At 41.1% G+C, this 27,111-nt stretch overlaps 1 protein-coding gene across 5 annotated transcripts in view; it reads left to right on the top strand.

The window, feature by feature from the left end:
* calcrla (calcitonin receptor-like a) overlaps positions 1-27,111 on the top strand; it is a 58,503-nt gene that overhangs the window by 15,726 nt on the left and 15,666 nt on the right. Inside the window, exons 2-4 of one of the 5 annotated variants that reach the window (XM_021578894.2) lie at positions 13,683-13,792; positions 14,963-15,116; positions 24,991-25,101. In XM_021578894.2, coding sequence (XP_021434569.1) covers positions 13,718-13,792; positions 14,963-15,116; positions 24,991-25,101 — 340 coding nt within the window. In that variant the 5' untranslated portion in view covers positions 13,683-13,717. Of the gene's footprint in view, positions 1-13,682; positions 13,793-14,962; positions 15,117-24,960; positions 25,102-27,111 lie in introns of all 5 variants that reach the window. The other 4 variants (XM_021578892.2, XM_021578893.2, XM_021578895.2 and 1 more) reach the window with 4 other exon arrangements.

Genomic DNA, 27,111 nt, shown 5'->3' with positions numbered 1-27,111 from the left:
AGCCACATGAGGTCTAGCATTGTCTTGCATTAGGAGGAACCCAGGGCCAACCGCACCAGCATATGGTCTCACAAGGGGTCTGAGGATCTCATCTCGGTACCTAAGGGCAGTCAGGCAACCTCTGGCGAGCACATGGAGGGCTGTGCGGCCTCCCAAAGAAATGCCACCCCACACCATGACTGACCCACCGCCAAACCGGTCATGCTGGAGGATGTTGCAGGCAGCAGAACGTTCTCCACTGCGTCTCCAGACTCTGTCACATCTGTCACATGTGCTCAGTGTGAACCTGCTTTCATCTGTGAAGAGCACAGGGCGCCAGTGGCGAATTTGCCAATCTTGGTGTTCTCTGGCAAATGCCAAACGTCCTGGGCTGTAAGCACAACCCCCACCTGTGGACGTCGGGCCCTCATACCACCCTCATGGAGTCTGTTTCTGACCGTTTGAGCAGACACATGCACATTTGTGGCCTGCTGGAGGTCATTTTGCAAGGCTCTGGTAGTGCTCCTCCTGCTCCTCCTTGCACAAAGGCGGAGGTAGCCGTCCTGCTGCTGGGTTGTTTCCCTCCTACGGCCTCCTCCACGTCTCCTGATGTACTGGCCTGTCTCCTGGTAGGCCCTCCATGCTCTGGACACTACGCTGACAGACACAGCAAACCTTCTTGCCACAGCTCGCATTGATGTGCCATCCTGGATGAGCTCCACTACCTGAGCCACTTGTGTGGGTTGTGGACTCCGTCTCATGCTACCACTAGAGTGAAAGCAACGCCAGCATTAAAAACTGACCAAAACATCAGCCAGGAAGCATAGGAATTGAGGTCACCACCTGCAGAACCACTCCTTTATTGTGGGTGTCTTGCTAATTGCCTATTATTTCCACCTGTTGTCTATTCCATTTGCACAACAGCATGTGAAATTTATTGTCAATCATTGTTGCTTCCTAAGTGGACAGTTTGATTTCACAGAAGTGTGATTGACTTGGAGTTACATTGTGTTGTTTAAGTGTTCCCATTATTTTTTTTGAGCAGTGTATATGTATACACACAGTATATTACTCACCAGGCTCTCATTTAGTCATTTCATATGTCTCCCCCTCCCCTGTGGTCTGTTCCTGGAATGTGACCATGCTGAAAATGTCCGGAGACATTTCAGGAACAAAAGATCGTTTCCCTTCAAGAGACATTCTAGGAACTAAAGGTGATTGATTTGCTCCCCCTTTGCCATCCAAGTGTCCCATATCTCCTAGACATAGTGTTCACTATATTTCATTACAACATAGAGATGGGTCTAGCAAAAAATGGGCTTTGAACAGTGTCTTGATATTACACAGGGTTTGTTAGCAGGTCTTAAAGCCAGCATGTGCATATGCAAATAAACCCAGCCCAGCTGGATGCATATTATCTGCTTTCAATGAAGCTGGACTCAAATTAATTTGTCACCTGGAATCCTTATGTCGGGTCCGTAGAAAAGTGTTTCATGGTTACAGCTGATAATGCCTATGCACTCAGCCACCTGTTTCCTTGAATAACTGCCCTGGCACGTGCTGTGTTTTGTGTAGGAAAGAGTGCCACACGTCATTCACCTGCACACTATCAGGGAAAATGAGGGGACTTTTTCATCAAGTTCCATGCTTGTGTCAAAGAGAAGGTGTCCCTTGTCTTTGTAATACAGTGAAGGAAAAGAGGATCATCTATTCTCCATTGAGCTTCTGTAATGAGTGTTTTTGTTTTGTCCTGGACCTGTATTCATAAAGTGTCTCAGCGTAGCGGTGCTGATCTCAGTTCAGTTATGCCTTTTAGATTATAATGAATGAACAGGGATGGCCTGATCCTAGATCTACACTCCTACTCTGAGGCGCTTTATGAATACGGGCCCAGGAGAAGGTTTAATCTGGGTTACTCCAGGCCCAAAAGAAGCCAGACTGTCCTCCCTTGGCTCCCAGGTGACATCTCCCACTAGTATAATGTTTTAAAGCTGCATGTTGACTGCAACAATGACCTTAAGAAATGGGACAACGGCCTCCTTGTCTCTCCAAGGATCCTCCCTACACAGTTGTTGAACTCAATGTCCAAACTTGTAAATGGTGAAGTCGTTTTTGAAATATGTGAATTATAAAATACACCCACAGTGCTGAATACTGCATGCTTCCACAAAGAAAGATAAGCAACTTCAATATTTTGCCAGTGGACTGTTTTTTTTTGTTTACAGATACACACACACACACACACACACAGCTCTTATCTAGGGTCTTCAGTAGCCTTTTGCTATTTGAATTCTTAAACAGTGTTGGGAATTATGTAAACATTGCATTGTCCAATGTTTACGGTTGTGTCCTTGCGATTGGTCTGCAGCTGGTGTGCTGTTGAACGATAAGTGTAATCGCAGCAGGTCATATTGTGAGAAAAAGACTGCAATGTTTCAGCATTCTCTAAAAAGGGAAATAAATTGCTTCTCTAAATGCCATACAAAGAAACTTGGGAAGGATGGTGGCACAAACATCCTGTGCGGGCAGTAGGATGTTTACAACGCACAACTGCATCAACGGACAATAGAGTTGATAAGCCAAGACTGCTCACTCTCTGGCTCCTTAGTTCGCTTGTTGTGGCAGGCGAGAATTCACAGCTGTTCTTCATATTTCCAAGGGATCTCTCTCGGCCTTCAGATGTAGAAGAAGTAATGTTGTTCTTGTTACAAAGGCCTGTGACTAACCTCTTCCCTCCCTACTACTCTGATGTATGGCTTGTAGAAGACCACCCACTGTCTTCCCCTTCCACAGATGTGTCTAAACAACGATAAAAGTTGTATTACCCAAATAGATCAATAACTGACCTGATACCTGCTTAGCTTATCCATAGGCTGCGTTCAGAAAGAGAAAACATTCTGTTGTAGCTAAAAATGTAGTGGATGGGGAGGGCATGATTGGCTACTCCACGTGATAAAATAATCATATCTGTTTTGTTATATTAAAACACAATTCTACCTGCAATGCACATTTCACACTACTGAATGAGTCATTTGTGGTATCTTGTCCTGTCCAAAAATCAGAGCTATATGATAAGCGGAGTTCTCACTTCTTGATCTCTATAAACTGTAGGTCACTTAGGAGGTAATACATGTTTTAAGTGTTCCTCCATTTGTCTTATAGCGTGCGGCCCCAGACATAGGATTTTGTGGCTATTTCCATTGTAAATAATAGCTGTAGTCCATAGCAACATGATTCACGGGGGCATTATGTGTATTAGGACAGGAGAGGGTGGGACAGGGTGGTCCTCGAAAAACACTTTTACAGACACTTCTTCCTGTGACTTGTGCTGGAAGAGTTTCATTCCAAAATGTTATACTGTATATCCACTTTCAGAAATGTTGGTAAATTATATTTTACTGTTTAAAGTTATGAAAGAGATTGGTGTGTTTTTCACAATCTAATCACAGCAGGGGTTGTTCTATGACAGACATGTATTTGTTAAAAATCTTCTTGACGCTACCCATCCCTGTCACGGGATCAGCAACTGCTGAATAGCATAACAGTCAAATAATATCACAAAAAAATATTCATATTCATGAAATCACAAGTGCAATATTGCAAAACACAGTTTAGCCTTTTGTAATCCACCTGTCATCTCAGATTTTGAAATGATGCTTTACAGCGAAAGCAATCCAAGCGTTTGTGTAAGTTTATCGATAGCCTAGCATAGCATTATGTACACTTAGCATCAGGGAAGCTTGGTCACAAAAATCAGAAAAGCATTCAAATTAACCGTTTACCTTTGATGATCTTCGGATGTTTTCGCTCACGAGACTCCCAATTACACAACAAATGTTCCTTTTGTTCCATAAAGATTATTTTTATACCCAAAATACCGGCGTTTGTTTGTCGCGTTATGTTCAGAAATCCACAGAAAAGAGTGGTCACGACAATGCAGACGGAAATTCCAAATAGTCTTCATAATGTCCACAGAAACATGTCAAACGTTTTTTATAATCATTCCTCAGGTAGTTTTTAAAATATATATTCATATATTAATATATCAACCGAGTGTGTAGGTTTTTCAATAACAGTGGGAGGAACAATGGCGGCTTTACTCTGTAGCGCAAAAACTCACTCTGAGAGCCCCCACCTATCCACTTACTCAATGTGATCTTTCACACTCATTTTTCAAAATAAAAGCCTGAAACTATGTCTAAAGTCTGTTGACACCTTAGGGAAGCCAGAGAAAAAGGAATCTGGTTGATATCCCTTTAAATGTAGGGTAGGCATGCAAAAGAACAGAAGGGTCTCAAAATAAGAGGCACTTCCTGATTGGATTTTCCTCAGGGTTTCGCCTGCAATATCAGTTCTGTTATACTCACAGACAATATTTTGACAGTTTTGGAAACTTTAGAGTGTTTCCTATCCTAAGCTGTCAATTATATGCATATTCTAGCATCTGGTCCTGAGAAATAGGCCTTTACTTTGGGAATGTTATTTTTCCAAACATAAAAATAGTGCCCCCTAGCTTCAAGAGGTTAAAATCTACACAGTAATTTGGCCAGTGTTACCTAGTGTCTATTTGTAATTCAGGTGTTACATTATCTCTGTAAGTGTTAAATTAACACTCATCTGTGTAAAAGAACCCCAGCATTGACAGTCATCGGGGTGGCAGGTAGCCTAGTGGTTAGAACATTGGGCCAGTAACTGTAAAGGCTGCTAGATCGAATCCCCTAGCTGACAAGGTAAAAATCTGTCATTTTGCCTCCTGAACAAGGCACTGAGGTTTGATTTTTAAAATAGTTTGTTTCAATATCAGTGTTTTTGCATGTACATTGACTGATTAATTAATTGTATGCTACTCAAATATAAATTTAAACATTTTAAACTAATCCCATTTGTTACTAGGTTATTCCAGTTTAGATGCTTTAGGCCAGGGGCGGTGGACGTACGAGACTGTTTGATCAGGCTCCGAGCCAATTCATAAATTAAAAATAGTTTTTTTATTTAAAAAAAGCTCTAGATGTCGTTTTTCCTCAAAAATAAAATGTAAAACATCCACCCACCCACCTCCCCCAAAAGCCTTGGCACTACCAGGCAGCTCGTCATCATCGAGCACCTGTACGTCAGAAAAATGGCTACAGTAAATGAAATAAAAGTAGATGTTGAGTTTTCCAAGACAAATGGACAAATGTATTTTTTTTTGGTCGAAGTGATATGCATTCCTGTATGCCTAGTTTGTGGGGATGCACTTGCAGTAATGAAAAAGGCAAATTTGGAGCGTCATTACAGCTCGAAACATGCTTAACTGAATGACTTGCGAGGACAACATCATGTGTGGATAAAGTCATTGCTCTTCAGCGGGGTTTGGGTGCCTAACAAGCCGCCTTTACGAAATCTTGTTTGGATGGGGAAAGTGTTATGCAAGCAAGTTTTGTGGTGAGCGAGCTTATTGCAAAAAAACTGAAGCCTCATTTGGAAGGAGAATTTGCAAAAGAGTTGCTAGCACCAAACAAAGTTAAATTGTTCCAAAGCCAGCTGTGCCACCAGAGACTCTGGGTTCGCGCCCAGGCTCTGTCGTAACAGGCCGCGTCGGAGGTCCGTGGGGCGACGCACAATTGGCCTAGCATCGTCCGGGTTAGGGAGGGTTTGGCCAGTAGGGATGTCCTTGTCTCATCGCGTACCAGCGACTCCTGTGGCGGGCCGGGCGCAGTGTACACTAACCAAGGTTGCCAGGTGCACAGTGTTTCCTCCAACACATTGGTGCGGCTGGCTTCCGGGTTGGATGCGCGCTGTGTTAAGAAGCAGTGCGGCTTGGTTGTGTTGTGTATCAGAGGATGCATGACTTTCAACCTTCGTCTCTCCCGAGCCCATACGGGAGTTGTAGCGATGAGACAAGATAGTAGCTACTACAACAATTGGATACCACGAAATTGGGGTGAAAAAAAGGGGTAAAAAATGTCAGTTTGTCTCGAAGAACCGTCACGGAGCGGATAAGTGGCATGGCACAAGATATCGAGAAAACATTGAAAGACTGCAAGAAATGTTGAGTTTCCCTCTTTGTCATGTGATGATACAACTGACATCACAAATACGGCCCAATTTGCCATTTTTGTGCATGAGATTACCGCTAAGTTTGGCGCAAGGGAGGAATTGCTGTCGTTGGAAGCCAAGCATGGCACGACCAGAGATGAGAATTTGTTTGAGAGACTTGTCTCGGCCATGAGCAAATTTGAGCTACGGTTTACTTCAGCTGGAGCGCCAGCCATGTTTGGCTCGAAAAAGGGATTAACTGCATTAGTGAAAAAATAAATAAGTTGTCTCAGTCCAAGTGATTTAATTGAATGCAATTGCATCATTTGAAGCGAAATTAAAGCTGTGGCAAGTCCAACCACAAAGGGGTTATTTTCCTACTCTGCAAGGACAAGAGCCTGAAATTACGTTGGAATATGACGGTAAGTGTGGTAAGCTCACGAAGGCATTTTGTGAGCGGTTTAAGGATGTTAAAAGTAAACAACTGGAGTTGAACATATTTGCAACCCCGTTTATTGTTGAACCAGCGGATGTGCCGGATGGCCTACAACATGAAGTCATTGAGCTGCAAAGCAATGACGAGTTCAATGCCAGGTACAACAACCTCCCTCTCCTTGAGTTCTACAAAATGTACTTTAGCGATGAGCATTTTTTCTGTTCTGATGAGACATGCAATTAAATGTGCATCTGTGTTTGGGACGACCTACTGCTGTGAGCAGTTCTTTTCCAAACTGACTCTTGTAAAAACTTGATTCTGCTCAAGACTGACTGGAACCTGGGAAAACCTGGAAAACCAGCTGCGAGTAGCGTCATCTTCACTGCCAGCTGACATCAAACGCCTTTCAAAGATAAGCAGTTTCAGCCATCGCATTAGAGTTTGAACAATTAATCATAAAAACAACAACAACATTATTTACAATACTAACATTTATTTAAATAGGACTAGCACTTTTCTAAATACTCAAGGACACAAGAAACATACAAGTCATATATAAACTGAAAAACCAATGTCAGTAATTAAAGTCACATTAAAACATGAATAAAGCAGAAAATAGCATAATATGGCCCCCAAATGAATTTATAAAAATGGCCCTTGATGGCAAAAAGGATCCCCACCTCTGCTTTAGGCAGTTTCATATCTTAGTCCTTCCAACCTTGCAGTCATTCTGAATTCATGTTGTGGGTGAATAAAATTTCAAATGTTGGATATCCCCACTCTGGCTGAATTCTAATAGGATTTACACATCACTTTGCAAGCCATTATAATGTGAGTTTCATGCCTGAAAACTAGGCCACCAAAATAAGGCCTAATTAAGTACTTGTTATATTGTTATTTAATTTTAAAGATGACATATTAGTTTAAGATCACACTTGGTGAAGGACACAGGACTGAAAATTGACGAATGCAACAACCAGGTCTCTTTCACTAACAAATACAGTCATGGGGGGAAACTCTACAATTCACTCAAAAGTCAAGGCACACTGGGAAATATGCAAATAAGACTTTACACTAAGCAGTGTGTTAATTTAACACTGAGAAGTGTGTTAATTTAACACTAAGTAGTGTGTTAATTTAACACTGAGAAGTGTGGACACGTTTAGATACTGGACCAGTGTTACATTTACTGTAACACTCGCAAATTTACAGTTTATCACTTGATGGTTTTATTTCAGAGACACAAATAATCGTGTTTTATTTGCAAAATGCTATATATCCACCTCACATTCAGAGAAATAAGTAGTACTGATAGATTTTCCACAGTCAAATGTAACAAATAACTAGATTATTAATAAATAACTATATTATGTATCAATATTTTAAAAATGTTTTTTTACTTTATACAGAGTAATGAGATCTTTATGTAAAACATTTACATTTTAGTCATTTAACATTTTAGTCATTTAGAAGATGCTCTAATCCAAAGCGATTTACAGTGCATTCATCTTAAAATAACTAGGTGAGACACCCACATATCATAGTCAAATAATCAGGATTTCAACATTTTTATTATGCATAGCAATGGATACACTAAAATCTATTAATAAAAAATCTGAGAACAGTAATATTTTACAAACACTTGAAGGTACCCATAGCCAATCATTTCTGATAAAGAAAATAGACAAATGTGAAAAAATGGTGAACCTAGCGTGGTCCCGCTTCAAATTACATTCAGCTCATAAATGCTTCATAAAGACTCCATAAGAGCTACATCAATGTGTTACAATGCATCTGTGACTGTATGTCATGTTCTATAAAGGGTTCATAATTGTGGAGTAACTGTGTGACATAACCACCATTGTCAAGTGTGACATATCCCACTATGTCAAATATGACATAAACCTGTGCTTTATAAAGGGTGGCATATGTGCCGCTTAATAAAGGCTTTAGAAATCATAATAAATTGAGGCTTCACAAAGCATTTATAACCCTGTTATGCATCTTGGTAGAGCATTGAAACACCAGGATGGTGTGTTAACACATGACTGACTATAAGTCACTTTGGATAAATTGTACACATTCCATTACTCTAAGCCCTTTCTAGGATGGCCCAACCTCTTTCCCTCATGGGTGCCCAGCCAATATTGGACCTGACCTCAGCTTGACCCAAAATGCTGTGCTGCAGGATGACATAATCTAAAGTGCAATCATGCACAGCCAAAAAAACATTGGTTGGGCCCTTTAAAATCAGTATGTTTTGGGGGGGGGGCTAATTGTGTGCAAGAGTGTGCAAAGCTGTCATCAAGGCAAAGGGTGGCTACTTTTAAGAATCTCAAATGTACAATATATCTTGATTTGTTTAATACTTTTTTGGTTACTGCATGATTCCATATGTCTTATTTCATAGTTATTCTACAATGTAGAAAATTGTTTTAAAAAATTAAGAAAAACCCTGGAATGAGTAGTTGTGTCCAAACTTTTGACTGGTACTGTATGTGTTATGAATGACCAAAGGTGTCCCAATTCAAACAAAGTATTACAGGACACTACATAAAGTGTGAATAAATTGGTGAAAAACTGTTTGCTGATTTATGAATGTTCTCATGATCCACATATTACTATAGGGTGTGAGAGGTACTTAGATGGATTGATGGACCTGCAACGTGTGTGTGTGCGTGTGCGTGTGCGTGTGTGTGTGTGTGTGTGTGTGTGTGTGTCAGAGCCGAGATCATTTGGAGTAGTCCAACCTGAGACTACCGCACCATGTATACCTCTTCTGTTCTCATACTGGAGACCAGGGCTTGATTACAACCGGTTACAATGGTGTCAACATTTTGTGGCTGACCTTTCAGCGGTGGAGTGAGTGAATGTGACTGGACCCAGCATCTCATGGTATGGCTTGTTATGTCAAAGACCTGACTGGGTCCAGCACCTCACGGTATGGCTTGTTATATTGTTGCGTCAAAGACCTGACTGGGCCCAGCACCCTGCGGTATGGCTAGTTATATTGTTGTATGCGTGTTTGTGTACTGAGGAACATGTAACTTGGTTCCAGAAGAAACACACTTTCAATTTCCTGATGTTGGGGACTTTCATCGGGGTAATTGGTGTCTGGTGTATTGTGACTAACATGACTTCTCTTTAGAGCAGGGGTGGGCATCACAGTTTTGCCTCAGTTCCAGCTAACACACCTCTCCAATAATCACCTAATCATGATCTTCAGTTTAGAATAACATTTGATTAATCAGCTGTGTTTGTTAGGGATAAGGAAAACCGTGTGACACCAATCAGGCCCTCCAGGACTGGAGTTGCCCACCCTTACTTTAGAGCCTATGTCATCTTGTAGCACAACATGTCACCATTTATAAAGCACATGTTTATGTCGTATTCAACATAGTGGGTTATGTCATCTTTGTCATTGGTGATTATGACACAGGTATGGCACATGTATGAACGCTTTAAAAAGCATCATTCTAAATTGGTGCCGATTATATCCCTCTTCTCAATCTCAAACAGTCCTTTGAATGTCTTACGAAGGGATATATTGTTAGAATTGTTGGAGTCCGGGTTGGGAGGATGCGGGGGGAATGGGATGGGGAGTTGGGGGTGTAGGCCTATCTCTTTTTGTTTATTTTTCTTTACATGCCCAATTTATTATTACAAAATCCTGTTTGATTAATATGATAGTTTCTCTGTATGTATTTCTTACTTTTGTTTTTATTTTGAGTGGCTGCTAACGGGTACATGTTATATAAAATGAAAATATGATTTGATATTGATATTGTACCTGTAAACCCAACAACAATAAAAAAAAAAATTAAATGAATTGTTTGAGTCATGGTCATTTGTCTTGAAAACATACTGAACAACTGAATATTTATTTAGAATGTCCAACAATGATTTAATCATCCAAATGGCTTTTGCAGATTGTCTTTGACATAAAGCTAAGCATTTCACTCTTGGTATCTTAAGCTGGTTTGCTGATTAGATAACATGTTTCTGCAAACCTCTCAGTCTATACCCTAGCGGGCAGTTTTACCCTCAGAGATGTGTCATGAAGTAGCACTGCATATCTGAATCTAATCCAAGTTAACCATGGATGCATTCTGTAATCTCAGATAGAGTTCAGTGTGTCAAATCGGAGGGCCTGTTGTCCGGACCTCTGGCATTCTCAGGTCGACTCTTTTCTCTGTATATATCAATGATGTTGCTCTTGCTGCTGGTGATTCTCTGATACACCTCAATGCAGACGACACCATTTTGCATACTTCTGGCCCTTCTTTGGACACTGTGCTAACAAACCTCCAAACGAGCTTCAACGCCATACAACACTCCTTCCGTGGCCTCCAACTGCTTTTAAATGCTAGTAAAACTAAGTGCATGCTTCAACCGACCGCTGCTTGCATCCTCCCGCCTGACTAGCATCACTACTCTGGACGGTTCTGACTTAGAATATGTGGACAACTACAAATACCTAGGTGTCTGGTTAGACTGTAATCTCTCCTTCCAGACTCACATTAAGCATCTCCAATCCCAAATGAAATCTAGAATCGACTTCCTATTTCAAAACAAAGCCTCCTTCACTCATGCTGCCAAACATACCCTCATAAAACGGACTATCCTACAGATCCTTGACTTTGGTGATGTCATTTACAAAATAGCCCCCAACACTCTACTCAGCAAACTGGATGTAGTCTATCACAGTGCCATCCGTTTTGTCACCAAAGCCCCATATACTACCCACCACTGTGACATGTATGCTCTCGTTGGCTGGCCCTCATGTTCATCGCCAAACCCACTGGCTCCTGGTCATCTATAAGTCTTTGCTAGGTAAAGCCCTGCATTATCTCAGCTCACTGGTCACCATAGCAACACCCACCCGTAGCACATGCTCCAGCAGGTATATTTCACTGGTCATCCCAGCTGTCAGAGCAGTTTACCGATCACCTGTACACAGCCAATCTGTAGATAGCACACCTCATCCCCATATTATTACTTACCTTCTTGTTCTTTTGCACCCCAGAATCTCTACTTGCACATCATCATCTGCACATCTATCACTCCAGTGTTAATTCTAAATTATAATTATTTAGCCTCTCTGGCCTATTTATTGCCTTACCTCCCCACTCTTCTACATTTGCACACACTGTACATAGATTTTCTATTGTGTTATTGACTGTACGTTTGCACAACTCTGTGTTGTTGTTTTTGTCGCACTGCTTTGCTTTATCTTGGCCAGGTCGCAGTTGTAAATGAGACCTTGTTCTCAACTGGCCTACCTGGTGAAATAAAGGTGAAATAAAATAAATAAATAAAACATCTGTAATGTCTGTTTTATATTGTCATTGGACAGATCCATCCTTGGCTTTAGTCTCAGTTTGTAAAAGGTTGGAGTCAGCCCTTCCAGTACAGCTGGGGGATTTGGCACAGAGGACCATTAGTGTGTGACAGTGCAGCTGATAGTTTCCTGTCTGTTTCCAATTTGCACTTAGCCATACTTTTTTTTACAATCCCAGTTCCAGCATTTCCCTGGTGTAATGGCGTTTTAATTCCTCGCAGACTTGGGAGGCAGGCATCCATTCCCCTGGCTTGGATTTAGGGTCTCTAGAATAGTGGATAGCACAGCGCAGGATAAAGTGAAGTTTCCCATGACCATGTTTGTTGGGCTTTGAGTCGGAAGTAGGCCTTGGATATATTTTTGTTGGGAATTCTTTATGAAAGTGATTTTCTTTCTGTGCACACCGAGTCTATTGAGCATGCGTAGTGGTCACTAACCTCTGTCGTATTGTGAACAAAAACATTGAATTGTTTGCTGGATGTTCTTGAATGCAAACAGCAGTTCTTGAATACAAAACAGCAATTTTCTCTCAGTTATATTTCCTATTATCCTGGGTCAATTCCATTACAGTTTAATATAATTAGCCATGCAACTTGAAGTATAAAAATGTCCTACTCTTTTAGGCCATTAAGGGTGTTTCTGCTCATTTAACCCTACCACTCAAGTATAACACTTCCCTTCCCATAGCACTTGAGGCTAAATAGACATATTTAGCTAACATATTGTGATATAACAGTTGTATACACAATGGTGGCATGTGAGTCAGGAATGCTCACTCTTCCCTACTGTCTCACTAGAAAAGTCTGTTCCGGCTAACAGCTAGCAACATTACTGCAAGGTTCAGCCAATGCATCATGCAGAACTCTGACTCTGCAAACATATCTGTACATCTATGTCTTGTTAATCGGATGGATTATTGCTTACAAGTGCTAGATGGGCTCCCCTCGGGTCTATGCATTAGACTCTGAATCCAGAGTAGACGTTTGTACAGACATTTCTTCTTGGCAACCACATTTGGTTAAGATTGAAATTCCCTCATCTTCCCTTGATTTTGAAAAGCACATTTGTTCGACCTGAGGGGCATGTGAACGTTTGAATTTTGTCTCTTAAACTATGCACCAGCCATGCTGCAACCCTTGAAGCATTACCATGTAGCTTTTAATATAGTATTTTGTGGTCCTGACAAGACCCAATTCTACAAACACTTTCATTAAGTGTGCAGTACATAGGATGTCCGGTCCAAACAAAGTGTCAGGGCAACGCTTCTAGATACTGATTGACATAGCATCCAAGACTCTGTGTTCTGATCCACCTGACAAAGCATTGTGTCCACTGTATGCATTGGGAATTTCAAAATGTAATTTACATGCAAACGATCTATGTGAATTTCAAAATAAAAATAGAACAATATAAAGACTTTTCTCAAAGATTGTTTGGAGTAGTAAATGCATTTAGCTGTTTGTATATTTACAATATACAAATACATCAGGACTACATCTAGCAAATGGCAGCTGTACAAGAAATACGCCTCCAAGCCTGTAACGTCTGAACATATTAGAGATCAGGTGTTTCTTCACTCTTCCCCAGTCTCCTCTGGTCATCCTCTGGGATTGTGTTGACCTCGCTACTATCCACACTGGCCAATTTGAACTGAACTGGAGTACATGTGCATGCTCTGTTGCCATAAATACTGGTGATGGCACAGCACAGTCCACAGCTGCACTAAGGAGCCGATGTGATGTCCGTGGTTGGAAACAATCCCATGAAGGCGCTCATTCGATTGCATTGGATTTAGGTAGAGCGCAGCAAATGGGTGTACATCTTCATATTGGAGGGAATGAGTGATGATGTTGATGGCTGTAGTGAGAAAATGTGGATCGTTATTTTAATGGGCTTTTTTCCTCTTAGCAGCTCGATAGCCATTAAAGAGTGAATCGTCTGACATGCCGAAAAAGAAGATGGACGGTTTCGGATGGTGTTGGATGGTCATCTGTCTCCTACTGTGCACTCCCACTGATGTAAGAATTGAATCTCTTTACTCTCTCTTTTTCTTTCTCTCTGTGTCTGTCATGTGTTTCTGTCGCTTTCTCTGTCCCTCACGCACACACACACACATACAAACGCACGCACACACATATGTGCAGGGCCACATAAGCGCAGAGAAATGCTCTTTTCATGTCTACTGTCTCATTGGTGGGTTAATACACCGTATAACATACTGTGTATGTTTACATTTTTAAAAGGCACGCTCAGTAATAGAACGCCACCGTTTGTTGGTGTTTGTATCCTTTTTAATTCTAGTGAATTATCTATGCAGAAAATCTCAATAACTTTGGTGAACGTTTATATTGATGAATATTCAAAAGTGCACGTGAGATTGGCAAGGGGTCAATATGATGGCATATAGGTCCAGACACTGGTAGGTTAACATGCATTAACTTGTTAACTGATTCTTGTCACTATTGTCCCCATCCATTTATCCCTCTCTGGGGGACAAACTTAAAATCATTGAATACAAAGCAGTGTATCCTGCTTTTGCGTCCAGTGATCACCTAATGATTCAGCAATAGAACACCCACAATTTTGTTATTTTGGCATGACATTTTGTGAACTTTGCCCCATGGTATTTGGGTTCACATTGAGTGATTTGACATGTCTTTGTACACCATTTACTTTGTTTAATTTTCCATGGAGCTCACACGGATTTAAAGGGAGTCGCTCGGCTCTACATTACGGCCTCTTCCTGTGTCCTAAATGAGGATATGGTGACTGAGCGTTTTCAATCGGTCCCCCGTTGAGTTCAAATATAGAATTCAGACACAACCCTGGGCGTAGACACATTTTAAAAATATACTGTGTTGTTTAGCTATTTGCTTACAGCCAAATGAGTCGACAAACTAATGATGGAGATGACAGACAATCTATATACAGTCCAGTTCATTTAGCTTAAGATGACTTCTATCAAATATGAATGAGGCCTTTTTAATTTTGTGATTAGCAAAAATGTTAAATTAATAATGTTTATTAATTCCACTTAAGCTTTGCATTTATATGATTCATATGATTTTCTGCTATTAACTTGATACTGTTCCTTTGGATATTCTATATTTATTATTCTGTCGTGTGATGCAATGTAATGCTATGTGGTATGTTATGTTGTGTAATGCACTGGGTTCTCTTACTTGTAGATCTTTGTTGTGGCTAGCCCAGAGGTGAACGAGACCCAGGAGTACGTACCGGTGAATGTTTACCACGACACAGACGTCACCAGGAAAAAGATTGTGACCGCCCAGTTTGAGTGCTACCAGAAAATCATGAAAGATAACGACCACAACAAAATAGGTAAAATGATCAAAAATGCATGACCTGTGTACAGGCACCACTGTCATTGGCATAGTGGGTCATGGTAAATTATTATTTGTGTGAGGGAAAGTGAGCGTCTGAATCCCAAATAGGGAAAAGTTGTCTTGTAGCAAAATTAGGTTGCTACATTGACATACTTATTTTTTCTTTATTGTAGAAAATTCTGAAGCTAGTACCACTCATTGTGAATGGCAACATCCTCAACCGATTAGGTAGGATAACTTGATTATCGAGTGCTTGTGCTCATGTATGAGTTTGAATCTTAAGTGGGTTTGATTCATGTTACACAAGCACTCGAGCTGAGCAACTGATGTCCAACGAGGAGGTATTTAATAGGGAGAAAAAAAAGCTTGTTTAGTTCATGGCTGACAAGATTTGATAATCCCACCAGTCTTATTTGTATCCAGGGAATTAACATTAGCCAATCGGCAGGTGAGGAGAGAAAAGGTGCTGAGGGACTGAGAGGAATGCCAATATATCAGTGCTGCAGTAATTTGGTGTCATTTACACAAGGGGCTTTAATCAGCCCCTTATTTGAATGCTAATCTGCTAGCGTTGTATCTGATTAGCTTTAGGCTTGCGTGATATACCATTTATACCATATACCGGGGTATTTAAAGATACCGACTGTATGATTTTCAATACATTTTATTTAACTAGGCAAGTTAATTAAGAACAAATTCTTATTTACAATGACGGCCTACCGAAAGGCAAAAAGCCTCATGCTGGGGTATAAAAAAATATAAAGAAATAAATACATATATAGGAAAAAACACACCTCACGACAAGAGAAACACCACAACACTACATAAAGAGAGACCTAGGACAACAACATGGCATGGCAGCAACACAAGAAAACACAACATGGTAGCAACACAACATGACAGCAACGTGGTAGTAACACAACATGGCAGCAGCACAAAACATGGTACAAACATTTTTGGGCACAGACAACAGCACAAAGGGCAAGAAGGTAAAGACAGCAATACATCACGCGAAGCAGCCACAACTGTCAGTAAGAGTGTTCATGATTGAGTATTTGAATGAAGAGATCGAGATAAAACTGTCCAGTTTGAGTGTTTTTTGCAGCTCGTTCCAGTCGTTAGCTGCAGCGAACTGAAAAGAGGAGCGACCCAGGGATGTGTGTGCTTTGGGGACCTTTAACAGAATGTGACTGGCAGAACGGGTGTTGTATGTGGAGGATGAGGGCTGCAGTAGGTATCTCAGATAGAGGGGACTGAGGCCTAAGAGGGTTTTATGAATAAGCATCAACCAGTGAGTCTTGCGACATGTATACAGAGATGACCAGTTTACAGAGGAGTATAGAGTTCAGGGATGTGTCCTATAAGGAGCATTGGTGGCAAATATGATGGCCGAATGGTAAAAAACATCTAGCCACTCGAGATCACCCTTACCTGCCGATCTATATATATACTGTATATATCATGTTTTTGTATTATTTTTATTTCACCTTTATTTAACCAGGTAGGCCAGTTGAGAACAAGTTATCATTTACAACTGCGACCTGGCCAAGATAAAGCAAAGCAGTGCGACACAAACAACACAGAGTTACACATGGAATTAACAAACATACAGTCAATAACACAATAAAAAAGTATATATACAGTGTGTACAAAAAGGTCAGATAAGGGAGGTAAGGCAATAAATAGTCCATAGTTTAAACACTGGAGTAATAGATGTGCAGAAGATGAATGTGCAGGTAGAGATACTGGGGTGCAAAGGAGCAAAAAAGTAAAAATAACAGTATGGGGATGAGGTTGTTGGATGGGCTATTTATAGATGGGCTATGTACAGGTGCAGTGATCTGTGAGCTGCTCTGACAGCTGGTGCTTAAAGTTAGTGAGGGAAATATGAGTCTCCAGCGTCAGTGATTTTAGCAGTTCATTCCAGTCATTGGCAGCAGAGAACTGGAAGGAAAGGTGGCCAAAGGAGGATTTGGCTTTGGGGGATGACCAGTGAAATATACCTGCTGGAGCATCCAATTTGCTGAGTAGAGTGTTGGAGGCTATTTTGTAAATGACGTCGCCGAAGTCAAGGATCGGTAGGATAGTCAGTTTTACAAGGGTATGTTTGGCAACATGAGTGAAGGATGCTTTGTTTGCGAAATAGGAAGCCGATTCTAGATTTCATTTTTTATTGGAGATGCTTAATGTGAGTCTGGAAGGACAGTTTACAGTCTAGCCATACACCTAGGTATTTATAGATGTCCACATATTCTAAGTCAGAACCGTCCAAAATAGTGATGCTGAACGGGCGGGCAGGTGCTGGTAGCAATTGGTTGAAGAGCATGCATTTAGTTTTCCTTGCATTTAAGAGCAGTTGGAGGCCACGGAAGGAGAGTTGAATGGCATTGAAGCTCGTCTGGCGGTTAGTTAACACAGTGTCCAAAGAAGGGCCAGAAGTATACAGAATGGTATCGTCTGCGTAGAGGTGGATCAGAGAATCACCAGCAGCAAGAGAGACATCATTGATGTTTACAGAGAAAAGAGTCGGCCCAAGAATTGAACCCTGTGGCACCCCCATAGAGACTGCCTAAGGTTCCAACAATAGGCCCTCCGATTTGACACACTGAACTAAGTCTGAGAAGTAGTTGGTGTTCCAGGCCAGGCAGTCATTTGAGAAACCAAGGCTGTTGAGTCTAAGAATGTGGTGATTGACAAAGTCGAAAGCCTTGGCCAGGTCTATGAATACAGCTGCACAGTATTGTCTCTTATCGATGGAGTTTATGATATTGTTTAGGACCTTGAGCTTGGCTGTGGTGCACCCATGACCAGCTCGGAAACCAGACTCCATGGCGGAGAAGGTACGATGGGATTCGAAATGGTCGGTGATCTGTTTGTTAACTTGGCTTTCGAAGACCTTAGAAGGGCAGGGCAGGATAGATATAGGTATGTTGCAGTTTAGGTCTAGAGTGTCTCTCCCTTTGAAGAGGGGGATGACCATGGCAGCTTTCCAATCTTTGGGGACCTCAGGAACGAAAGAGAGGTTGAACAGGCTAGTAATTGGAGTTGCAAAAATTTCGGATGATCATTTTAGAAAGAGAGGGTCCAGAGTTTCTAGCCCTGCTTATTTGTTGAGGTCCAGATTTTGCAGCTCTTTCAGAACATCAGCTATCTGGATTTGCGTGAAGGAGAAATGGGGGAGGATTGGGCAAGTTGCTGTGGGGTGTGCAGGGCTGTTGACTAGGGTAGGGTGGGCCAGGTGGAAAGCATGGCCAGCCGTAGATAAATGCTTCTTGAAATTCTCAATTATCGTGGATTTATCAGTGGTGACTGTGTTTCCTAGCCTCAGTGCAGTGGGCAGCTGGGAGGAGGTGCTCTTATTCTCTATGGACTTTACAGTGTCCCAGAGTTTACGTCTCTACAATCTAGCATGGGTAGGATGGTCATCTGAATCTGGGTTAGTTTGGCAGCTGGGGTGAAAGAGGAGCGATTACAATAGAGGAAACCAAGTCTGGACTTAGTTTTAGCCTGCAGCTTTGATATGTGCTGAGAGAAAGACAGTGTACCGTCTAGCCATTCTCCCAAGCACTTGTATGAGGTGACTACCTCAAGCTCTAAACCCTCAGAGGTAGTAATCACACCAGTGTGGAGAGGGGCATTCTTTTTACCAAACCACATGACCATTGTTTTGGAGATGTTCAAAACAAGGTTAAGGGCAGAGAAAACCTGTTGGACACTAAGCAAGCTTTGTTGTAGAGCGTTTAACACAACATGCGGAGAGGGGTCAGCTGAGTATGTTAAATCTAACTCAGGGCTCCAGCTATGCATCTGGTTTGCTAACTTGCTAGCTAAGTGGCGAGATGTCAAGATCAACAACAGAGACATTCAACCCCCTCCTGATCCCTGGTGCAGTGGTGTAAAGTACTTAAGCAAAATACTTTGAAGTACTATTCAAGTAGCGTTTTGGGTTTTCTGCACTTTACTTTACTCTAAACATTTTTTGTACTACTTTTACTTTTACTTCACTACATTCCTAAAGAAAAAAATCAACATTTTACTCCATATATGTTCCCTGACACCTAAAAGTACTCGTTACATTTTGAATACTGAGCAGGACAGGACAATGGTTCAATTCACACACTTATCAAGAGAATACGTGGTCATCCCTACTGCCTCTGATCTGGCGGACTCACTAAACACAAATGCAAAATTTGTAGATTATGTCTGAGTGTTGGAGTGTGCCCCTGGCTATCCTTTAATTTGAAAAACATTAAAATGGTGCTGTCAGCTTTGCTATATATGAGGAATTTGAAGTGATTTATATTTTCTTTTACTTTTGATACTGAAGTAAATTTGGGCAATTACATCTACTTTTAATACTTAAGTATATTTAGAACCAAAATTATATATATATATATATATTTATATATATTTTTAAAATAGTGCCCCAATCCTAATTAGCATTCAGTCACACCAGCAATCAGCTAGGGGATGTTCGCTTGGAGTCTTGACTAATTAGCAGTCCTATCACACTTATAATCAGTATTTCATTTTAGGGTAACCCTACAGGTGTAATACCAAAACTTTTTAAAGACCCTAAACATACTTAACTGACTATTTCAAACTAAACGTTTGGAGATATTTGGGGAATTATATTTGCCACTTTTCTTTTTTCAATAATGCTTTTGACTTTAGTGTTATATTGATTTATTCAAATGTTTGTGTGGGTGGATGCTACAGTAGGAGGTATGACACATTTTCTTCAGTAGAAGGCCCAATCTTTGTCAGGGAAATGTTTTCTAAAATAAGTCTCCCCATCAAGAGCAACGTCTAGCTCTTCTATTATTTCAAGCGTTATTGTCACCACATGCCAGGGGATTGTGAATTTCAATCCAAAGCTTTAAAACCCACATCCCACCCTGTTGTCAAAAACAAAGTCTGAAACTCCCGACTATTAGATAAAAGTGAAGAAAAGTAAATAATGAGACAAGCAGGGATATTTTTGTTTTTTCAAATTCAAACCCAAGAAAGGGCATTTGTATTCCTTTCTGATTCAATGTTGTTCCCTAAGATTGAATTTAGTCAACTGGACTTTTTGGTGGATGGAAGACAGTATCAGGAAGCAGTTCTATATTTAGAAATCAGTCTGATGTGAGATGTTTCATTATCTGGGTTTTCCACAGTAATCTCATTGCCACCATACAATTAGGGGCTTAGTCAGAATCAATAGTTGTTAATTCGTTAGTTTTGTACATAACAAACTGATAAGTAGAAAAAAACAACAAAGACATTAGCAACAAGATATTTCAGAAGATGTCTCCAATAACTTCTGTATGTAATGTCAACAAACAACATTAAAATATTTCATATACTCATATACAGCCTGAATTCAAAATGTATTAAATATATTTATTGTGTCGCCAATGTACACGCAATAGCCCATAATGAAAAAGTGAAAATGTTTTTTTTTCAAATGTTTGCAAATGTATTGAACATGAAATATCTCAAATATTCACACCACTGAGTCAATATTTTGTAGAAGTCTTTTGGCAGTGATTACAGCTGTGAGTCTCTAAGAACTTCCCACACCTGGATTGTGCAACATTTGCCACTTATTCTTTTCAAAATTCTTCAAGCTCTGTCAAATTGATTATTGCTTGACAACCATTTTGGAGTCTTTTTTTCATGCAGATTTAAGTCAAAACTGTAAATTTGGCATTGTGTTCTTGGTTATTGTCCTGCTGAAAGGTGAACTCATCTCTCAGTCTCTGGTGGAAAGTAGCCTGAACCAGGTTTTCCTCTAGGATTTTGCCTGTGCTTATCTCCATTCCATTTATGTTTTATCCTGAAAAGCTCCCTAGTCCTTAATGATTACAAGCATACCCATAACATGAGGCAGCCAACACTAACATAACACATAACGTAACATAACACATAACACAGTTAATTGCTTTGTCACATTTTTTGCAGTATTACTTAATTAAGTGCCTTGTTGCAAAGAGGATGCATGTTTTGGAATAATTGTTTTATTATGCTTCCTTCATTTCACTGTCAATTAGGTTATTATTGTGGAGTAACTACAATATTGTTGATCCATCCTCAGTTTTCTCCTGTCATTAAACTCTGTAAATGTTCTAAAGTCACTATTGGGTGGTTTCCTTCTTCTCCGGGAACTGAGTTTGAAAGGATGCCTGTATCTTTCTAGTGACTGGGAGTATTGATACACCATCCAAAGTTTAATTAATAACTTCACCATGCTCAAAGGGGATTTACTGTATACTTTTTTTACCCATCCAATAGGTTCCCTTCTTTGCGATCCATTGGAAAATCTCGCTGGTCTTTGTGGTTAAATCTACGTTTGAAATTCACTGCTCGACTGAGAGACCTTCAAAACAAATCAACTTGTTGCAGTTTTAAAAAATATGGATAAAAAAATAAAATAAAAGTAACAAGTAATTAAAGAACAGCAGTAAAATACCAATAGCGAGACTATATACTGTAACAGGGGGGTACCGGTTCAGAGTCAATGTGCGGGGGGGGGGGGGGGGGGGGGGGGGGTTAGTTGAGGTAATATGTAAAGTGACTGTGCATAGATGGTAACAACAGAGAGTAGCAGCAGTGTAAAAGAAGGGGGGACAATGCAAATAGTCTGGGTAGCCATTTGATTAGATGTTCAGGAGTCTTATGGCTTGAGGATAGAAGCTGTTTAGAAGCCTCTTGGACCTAGACTTGGCACTCCGGTATCGCTTGCCATGCGGTAGCAGAGAGAACAGTCTATGACTAGGGTGGCTGGAGTTTTTGACAATTTGTAGGGCCTTCCTCTGACACCGCCTGGTATAGAGGTCCTGGATGGCAGGAAGCTTGGTCCCAGTGATGTAGTGGGCCGTTTGTACTACCCTCTGTCGTGCCTTGTGGTCGGAGCCGAGCAGTTGCCATACCAGGCAGTGATGCAACCAGCTCTCGATGGTGCAGCTGTAGAACCTTTTGAGGATCTGAGGACCCATGCCAAAACTTTTCAGTCTCCTGAGGGGGAATAGGTTTTGTCGTGCCTGTTGAGGGAGAGATTGTTGTCCTGGCACCACACGGCCAGGTCTCTGACCTCCTCCTCGTCGTTGTCTGTGATCACTGTTGCGTCATCGGCAAACTTGATGATGGTGTTGGAGTCATGCCTGGCCATGCAGTCATGAGTGAACATGGAGTACAGGAGGAGACTGATCACACACCCCTGAGGGGCCCCTGTGTTGAGGATCAGCGTGGGGGATGTGTTGTTACCTATCCTTACCACCTGTGGGCGGCCCGTCAGGAAGTCCAGGATCCAGTTGCAGAGGGAGGTGTTTAGTCCCAGGGTCCTTAGTTTATTGATGAGCTTTGAGGGCACTGTGGTGTTGAACGCTGAGCTGTAGTCAATGAATAGCATTCTCACATAGGTGTTCCTTTTGTCCAGGTGTGAAAAGGCAGTGTGGAGTGCAATGGAGATTGCATTATCTGTGGATCTGTTAGTGCGGTATGCAAACTGGAGTGAGTCTAGGGTTTCTGGGACAATGGTGTTGATGTGAGCCATGAGCAGCCTTTCAAAGCACTTCATGGCTACAGACGTGAGTGCTACGGGTCAGTAGTCATTTAAGCAGTTCCTGGGCACAGGCACTATGGTGTTCTGCTAAAAACATCTTGGTATTACAAACTTGGACAGTGAAAGGTTGAAAATGTCAGTGAAAACACTTGCCAGTTGGTAAGCGCATGCTCGCAGTACACGTCCTGGTAATCCGTCTTGCCCCGCGGCCTTGTGAATGTTGACCTGTTTAAAGGTATTACTCACATCGGCTGCGGAGAGCGTGATGACACAGTCTTCCGGAACAGCTGGTGCTCTCATGCATGTTTCAGTGTTCTTTGTCTCGAATCGTGCATAGAAGTAGTTTAGTTTGTCTGGTTGGCTTGTGTCACTGGGCAGCTCTCGGCTGTGCTTCCTTTGTAGTCTGTAATGGTTTGCAAGCCCTGCCACATCCGACGAGAATCAGAGCCGGTGTAGTGTGATTCGATCTTAGTCCTGTATTGATGCTTTGCCTGTCTGATGGTTCGTCGCAGGGCATAGCAATATTTCTTATAAGCTTAGGGGTTAGAGTCCCGTTCCTTGAAAGCGGCAGCTCTAGCCTTTAGCTCAGTGCGGATGTTGCCTGTAAATCCATGGCTTCTGGTTGAGGTATGTACGTACGGTCACTGTGGGGACGACATCATCGATGCACTTATTGATGAAGCCAATGACTGATGTGGTTTCCTCCTCAATTCCATCGTAGGAATCCCGGAACTTCAAGTCTGTGCTAGCAAAACAGTCCTGTATCTTAGCATCTGCTTCATCTGAACACGTTTTTATTGATCTAGTCACTGGTGCTTCCTGATTTAATTTTTGCTTGTAATCAGGAGGATAGAATTATGGTCAGATTTGCCAAATGGAGGGTGAGGGAAAGCTTTGTATGCACCTCTGTGTGTGGAGTAAAGGTGGTCCAGAGATGTATTCCCTCTGGTTGCACATTTAACATGCTGATAGAAATTTGGTAAAACGGAATTTTCCCTGCATTAAAGTCCCCTGCTACTAGGAGTGCCGCCTCTGGGTGAGCGTTTTCTTGTTTGCTTACGGGGGAATACAGCTCATTCAATGTTGTCTTAGTGCCCTTGATGGTATGTAAACATCTACGAAAAATACAGATGACAACTCTAGGTAGATAGTGTGGTCTACAGCTTATCATGAGATACTCTACCTCAGGCGAGCAATAGCTTGAGACTTCCTTAGATATTGTGCACCAGCCATTATTTACAAAAATCCATAGTCCGCCGCCCTTTGTCTTACCAGACGCCGCTGATCTATCCTGCCTGTACATCGTATAACCAGCCAGCAACATGTTGATAGTGTCGTCGTTCAGCCACGACTCCGTGAAGCATAAGATACCACAGTTTTGAATGTCCCGTTGGTAGCTTAATCTTCCGCATAGGTCATCTATTTTACTCTCCAAAGATTGCACGTTTTCTAGCAGAATGGAAGGAAGTGGAGGTTCGCCTACGAATTCTCAGCCCTCCTTCTGGCCCTTTATTCTCTGCCTCCTCTTCACTCAAGTCACAGGGATCTGGGCCTGTTCCCGAGAAAGCAGTATGTCATTCGCGTTGGCCTCGTCAGACTCGTTAAATGAGAAAAAGGATTATGCCGGCCAGTGTTGAGTAATCGCAGTCCTGATGTCCAGAATTTATTTTCGGTCATAAGAGACGGTAGCGGCAACGTTATGTACAAAATAAGTTTTAAAAAAAAGTTACAAAAACATCACAAATACACAAACAAAAAACATAATCAGTTGGGGACACATAAAACTTCAGCCTTCTTCTCCGGCGCCATTGTTGACCTTACAAATAATTGTATGTGTGGGGTACAGAGATGAGGCAGTCATGAAAAAATCATGTTAAACACTTTTATTGCACACAGATTGAGTCCATGCAATTTATTAGGTGACTTGTTAAGCAAATTATTACTCCTGAACTTATGTAGGCTTGCCAAAACAAAATGGTTGAATAGTTATTGACTCAAGATATTTCAGCTTTTCATTTTTTATTCCACTTTGACATTATGGGGAATTGTGTGTAGGCCAGTGACAAAAACAATCAAAATGTAATTGATTTTCAATTCAGGCTGTAACACAACAACATGTTGAAAAAGTCCAGGGTTGTGAATTCTTTCTGAAGACACTGTATGTACTTACATCACATATTGATTTAAACTGCGTATTGGCTTGACCTGCTTCGGTGAACCACAGTGTTGATTAGTGTAACAGACAGTGTCAGTGACCTCACCTCTCAGTGCTCCTGCTTTATTTGAACAGGTTTCTTCTCTGATGGTTTCTATGCTGCAGGGCCAGTGTGTAACCGGACTTGGGATGGGTGGCTGTGCTGGGACGACACAGAGGCAGGCTTCACTTCAGAGCAGTACTGCCCTGACTACTTCCAGGACTTTGACCCCTCAGGTAACCTCCGAAGCCCACGAAGATTGTGGCTGCTATCAGTGTAATTGTCTGCATCATTTCCAATTTCCCATATATAGTTTTTTGTAAATATATATTATTTAAAGATATTTTTATATATTTTCCTTTTTTATTATTTTCCTCTAACCCTACCATCCCTCCCCTGATTAGAGTAAACTAATGGACAACAATACTTAGGCGTCCACTTCCAGCCTATACATACTACCTACATTTCACGGACAGTATATATTACATTAGTTATCCTTTGTTTGTTTTTAGTCCCAGCCTACAGCTACCCTCAACCCCTCCCATCTATCTCTGAAGACCATCCAGTTTTCCATTGTGCTGTGATGTTTCACAGAAGTTCTGAAGCTTGTATTTCTCATAGTTTCTACAGATTGTAAATTTAAGATAAACACATTTGCTAAGAGTATTATTATATTACTGATCGATTGACTATGATTATCAAATCACCCAGCAGCGCTATTTGTAGAGTTGGCTAAATGTTGAATTTTTTTCAGCTATTCCTGAACCTGCGATCAAAAACAAGCTACAAATGAGCAGTACCGAAACAAGTGATCTAATGATTCTGTCTCTTCTTTTTTATTTATCACAATTGTGACTGACCGCCTTGATTCGGTCTAATGTAGCAAAAATTGAAATTGTGTTATATCATACACTGCATTTGAGAAACAATGGGAAAGTAATTATGCTTTGAAAGTTGATAAACTTATAACCTCACTTTTGAGAAAATGGTCTTTGAATGTTTTAGTACCTACAGGAGAGGTCTTTGTCTACACCCATTCAGCATCGTTCACACCCTCTTAACCTCTAGCGTCGAGCAAACCCGTAGCCGGGAGCGTAATCATAGCCTCAAGCTCATTACCATAACGCAACGTTAACTATTCATGAAAATCGCAAATGAAATGAAAGAAATATATTCACTCACAAGCTTAGCCTTTTGTTAACAACACTGTCATCTCAGATTTTCAAAATATGCTTTTGAACCATAGCTACACAAGCATTTGTGTAAGTATTGATAGCCTAGCATAGCATTAAGCCTAGCATTCAGCAGGCAACATTTTCACAAAAACAAGAAAAGCATTCAAATATAATCATTTACCTTTGAAGAACTTCGGATGTTTTCAATGAGGAGATTCTCAGTTAGATAGCAAATGTTAATTTTTCCAAAAATATTATTTGTGTAGGAGAAATCGCTCCGTTTTGTTCATCACGTTTGGCTAAGAAAAAAATCTGAAAATGCAGTCTCTACAACGCCAAACTTTTTACCAAATTAACTCCATAATATCGACAGAAACATGGCAAAAGTTGTTTAGAATCAATCCTCAAGGTGTTTTTCACATATCTATTCGATGATAAATAATTCGTGGCAATTGGGTTTCTCCTCGGAAGATGCAGCTGGAGATTACGCAATAATTGCGATGGAGGACACCAAGCGACCACCTGGTTGGTATATGTAGTGTAAAATGGTCAATCTTCCAATGATATGCCTACAAATACGTCACAATGCTGTCGACACTATGGGGAAACGACAGAAAGTCTAAGCTCATTCGTGACCCATTCACAGCCATATAAGGACTCATTGGAACACAGCGCCTTCAAAATCTGGGGCACTTCCTGTTTGAAATGTCATCTTGGTTTCACCTGTAGCATCAGTTCTGTGGCACTCACAGACAATATCTTTGCAGTTTTTGAAACATCAGAGTGTTTTCTTTCCAAAGCTGTCAAGTATATGCATAGTCGAGCATCTTTTCGTGACAAAATATCGCGCTTAAAACGGGAACGTTTTTTTATCCAATAATGAAATACCGCCCCCAGAGTTTAAGCTTTATACCCACCCATCTCTTTAAGGATTAATCCGAGCGTTCTGTCCCAACAACAACAGTCAAGCACCCAAGCTAACTGGCTAATGTTAGCTAGCTTTCTACCAACTTCCAGATACAAATGAGAGAACAGCTCACTGACCATTTTACTCGCCCTAGCAGAGCTGGT

This window comes from Oncorhynchus mykiss, chromosome 22 (assembly GCF_013265735.2).
Source record: "Oncorhynchus mykiss isolate Arlee chromosome 22, USDA_OmykA_1.1, whole genome shotgun sequence".
Taxonomy (NCBI): domain Eukaryota; kingdom Metazoa; phylum Chordata; class Actinopteri; order Salmoniformes; family Salmonidae; genus Oncorhynchus; species Oncorhynchus mykiss.
The sequence above is the reverse complement of the archived record's forward strand: the minus strand, read 5'-3'. Positions and strand labels throughout refer to the sequence as shown.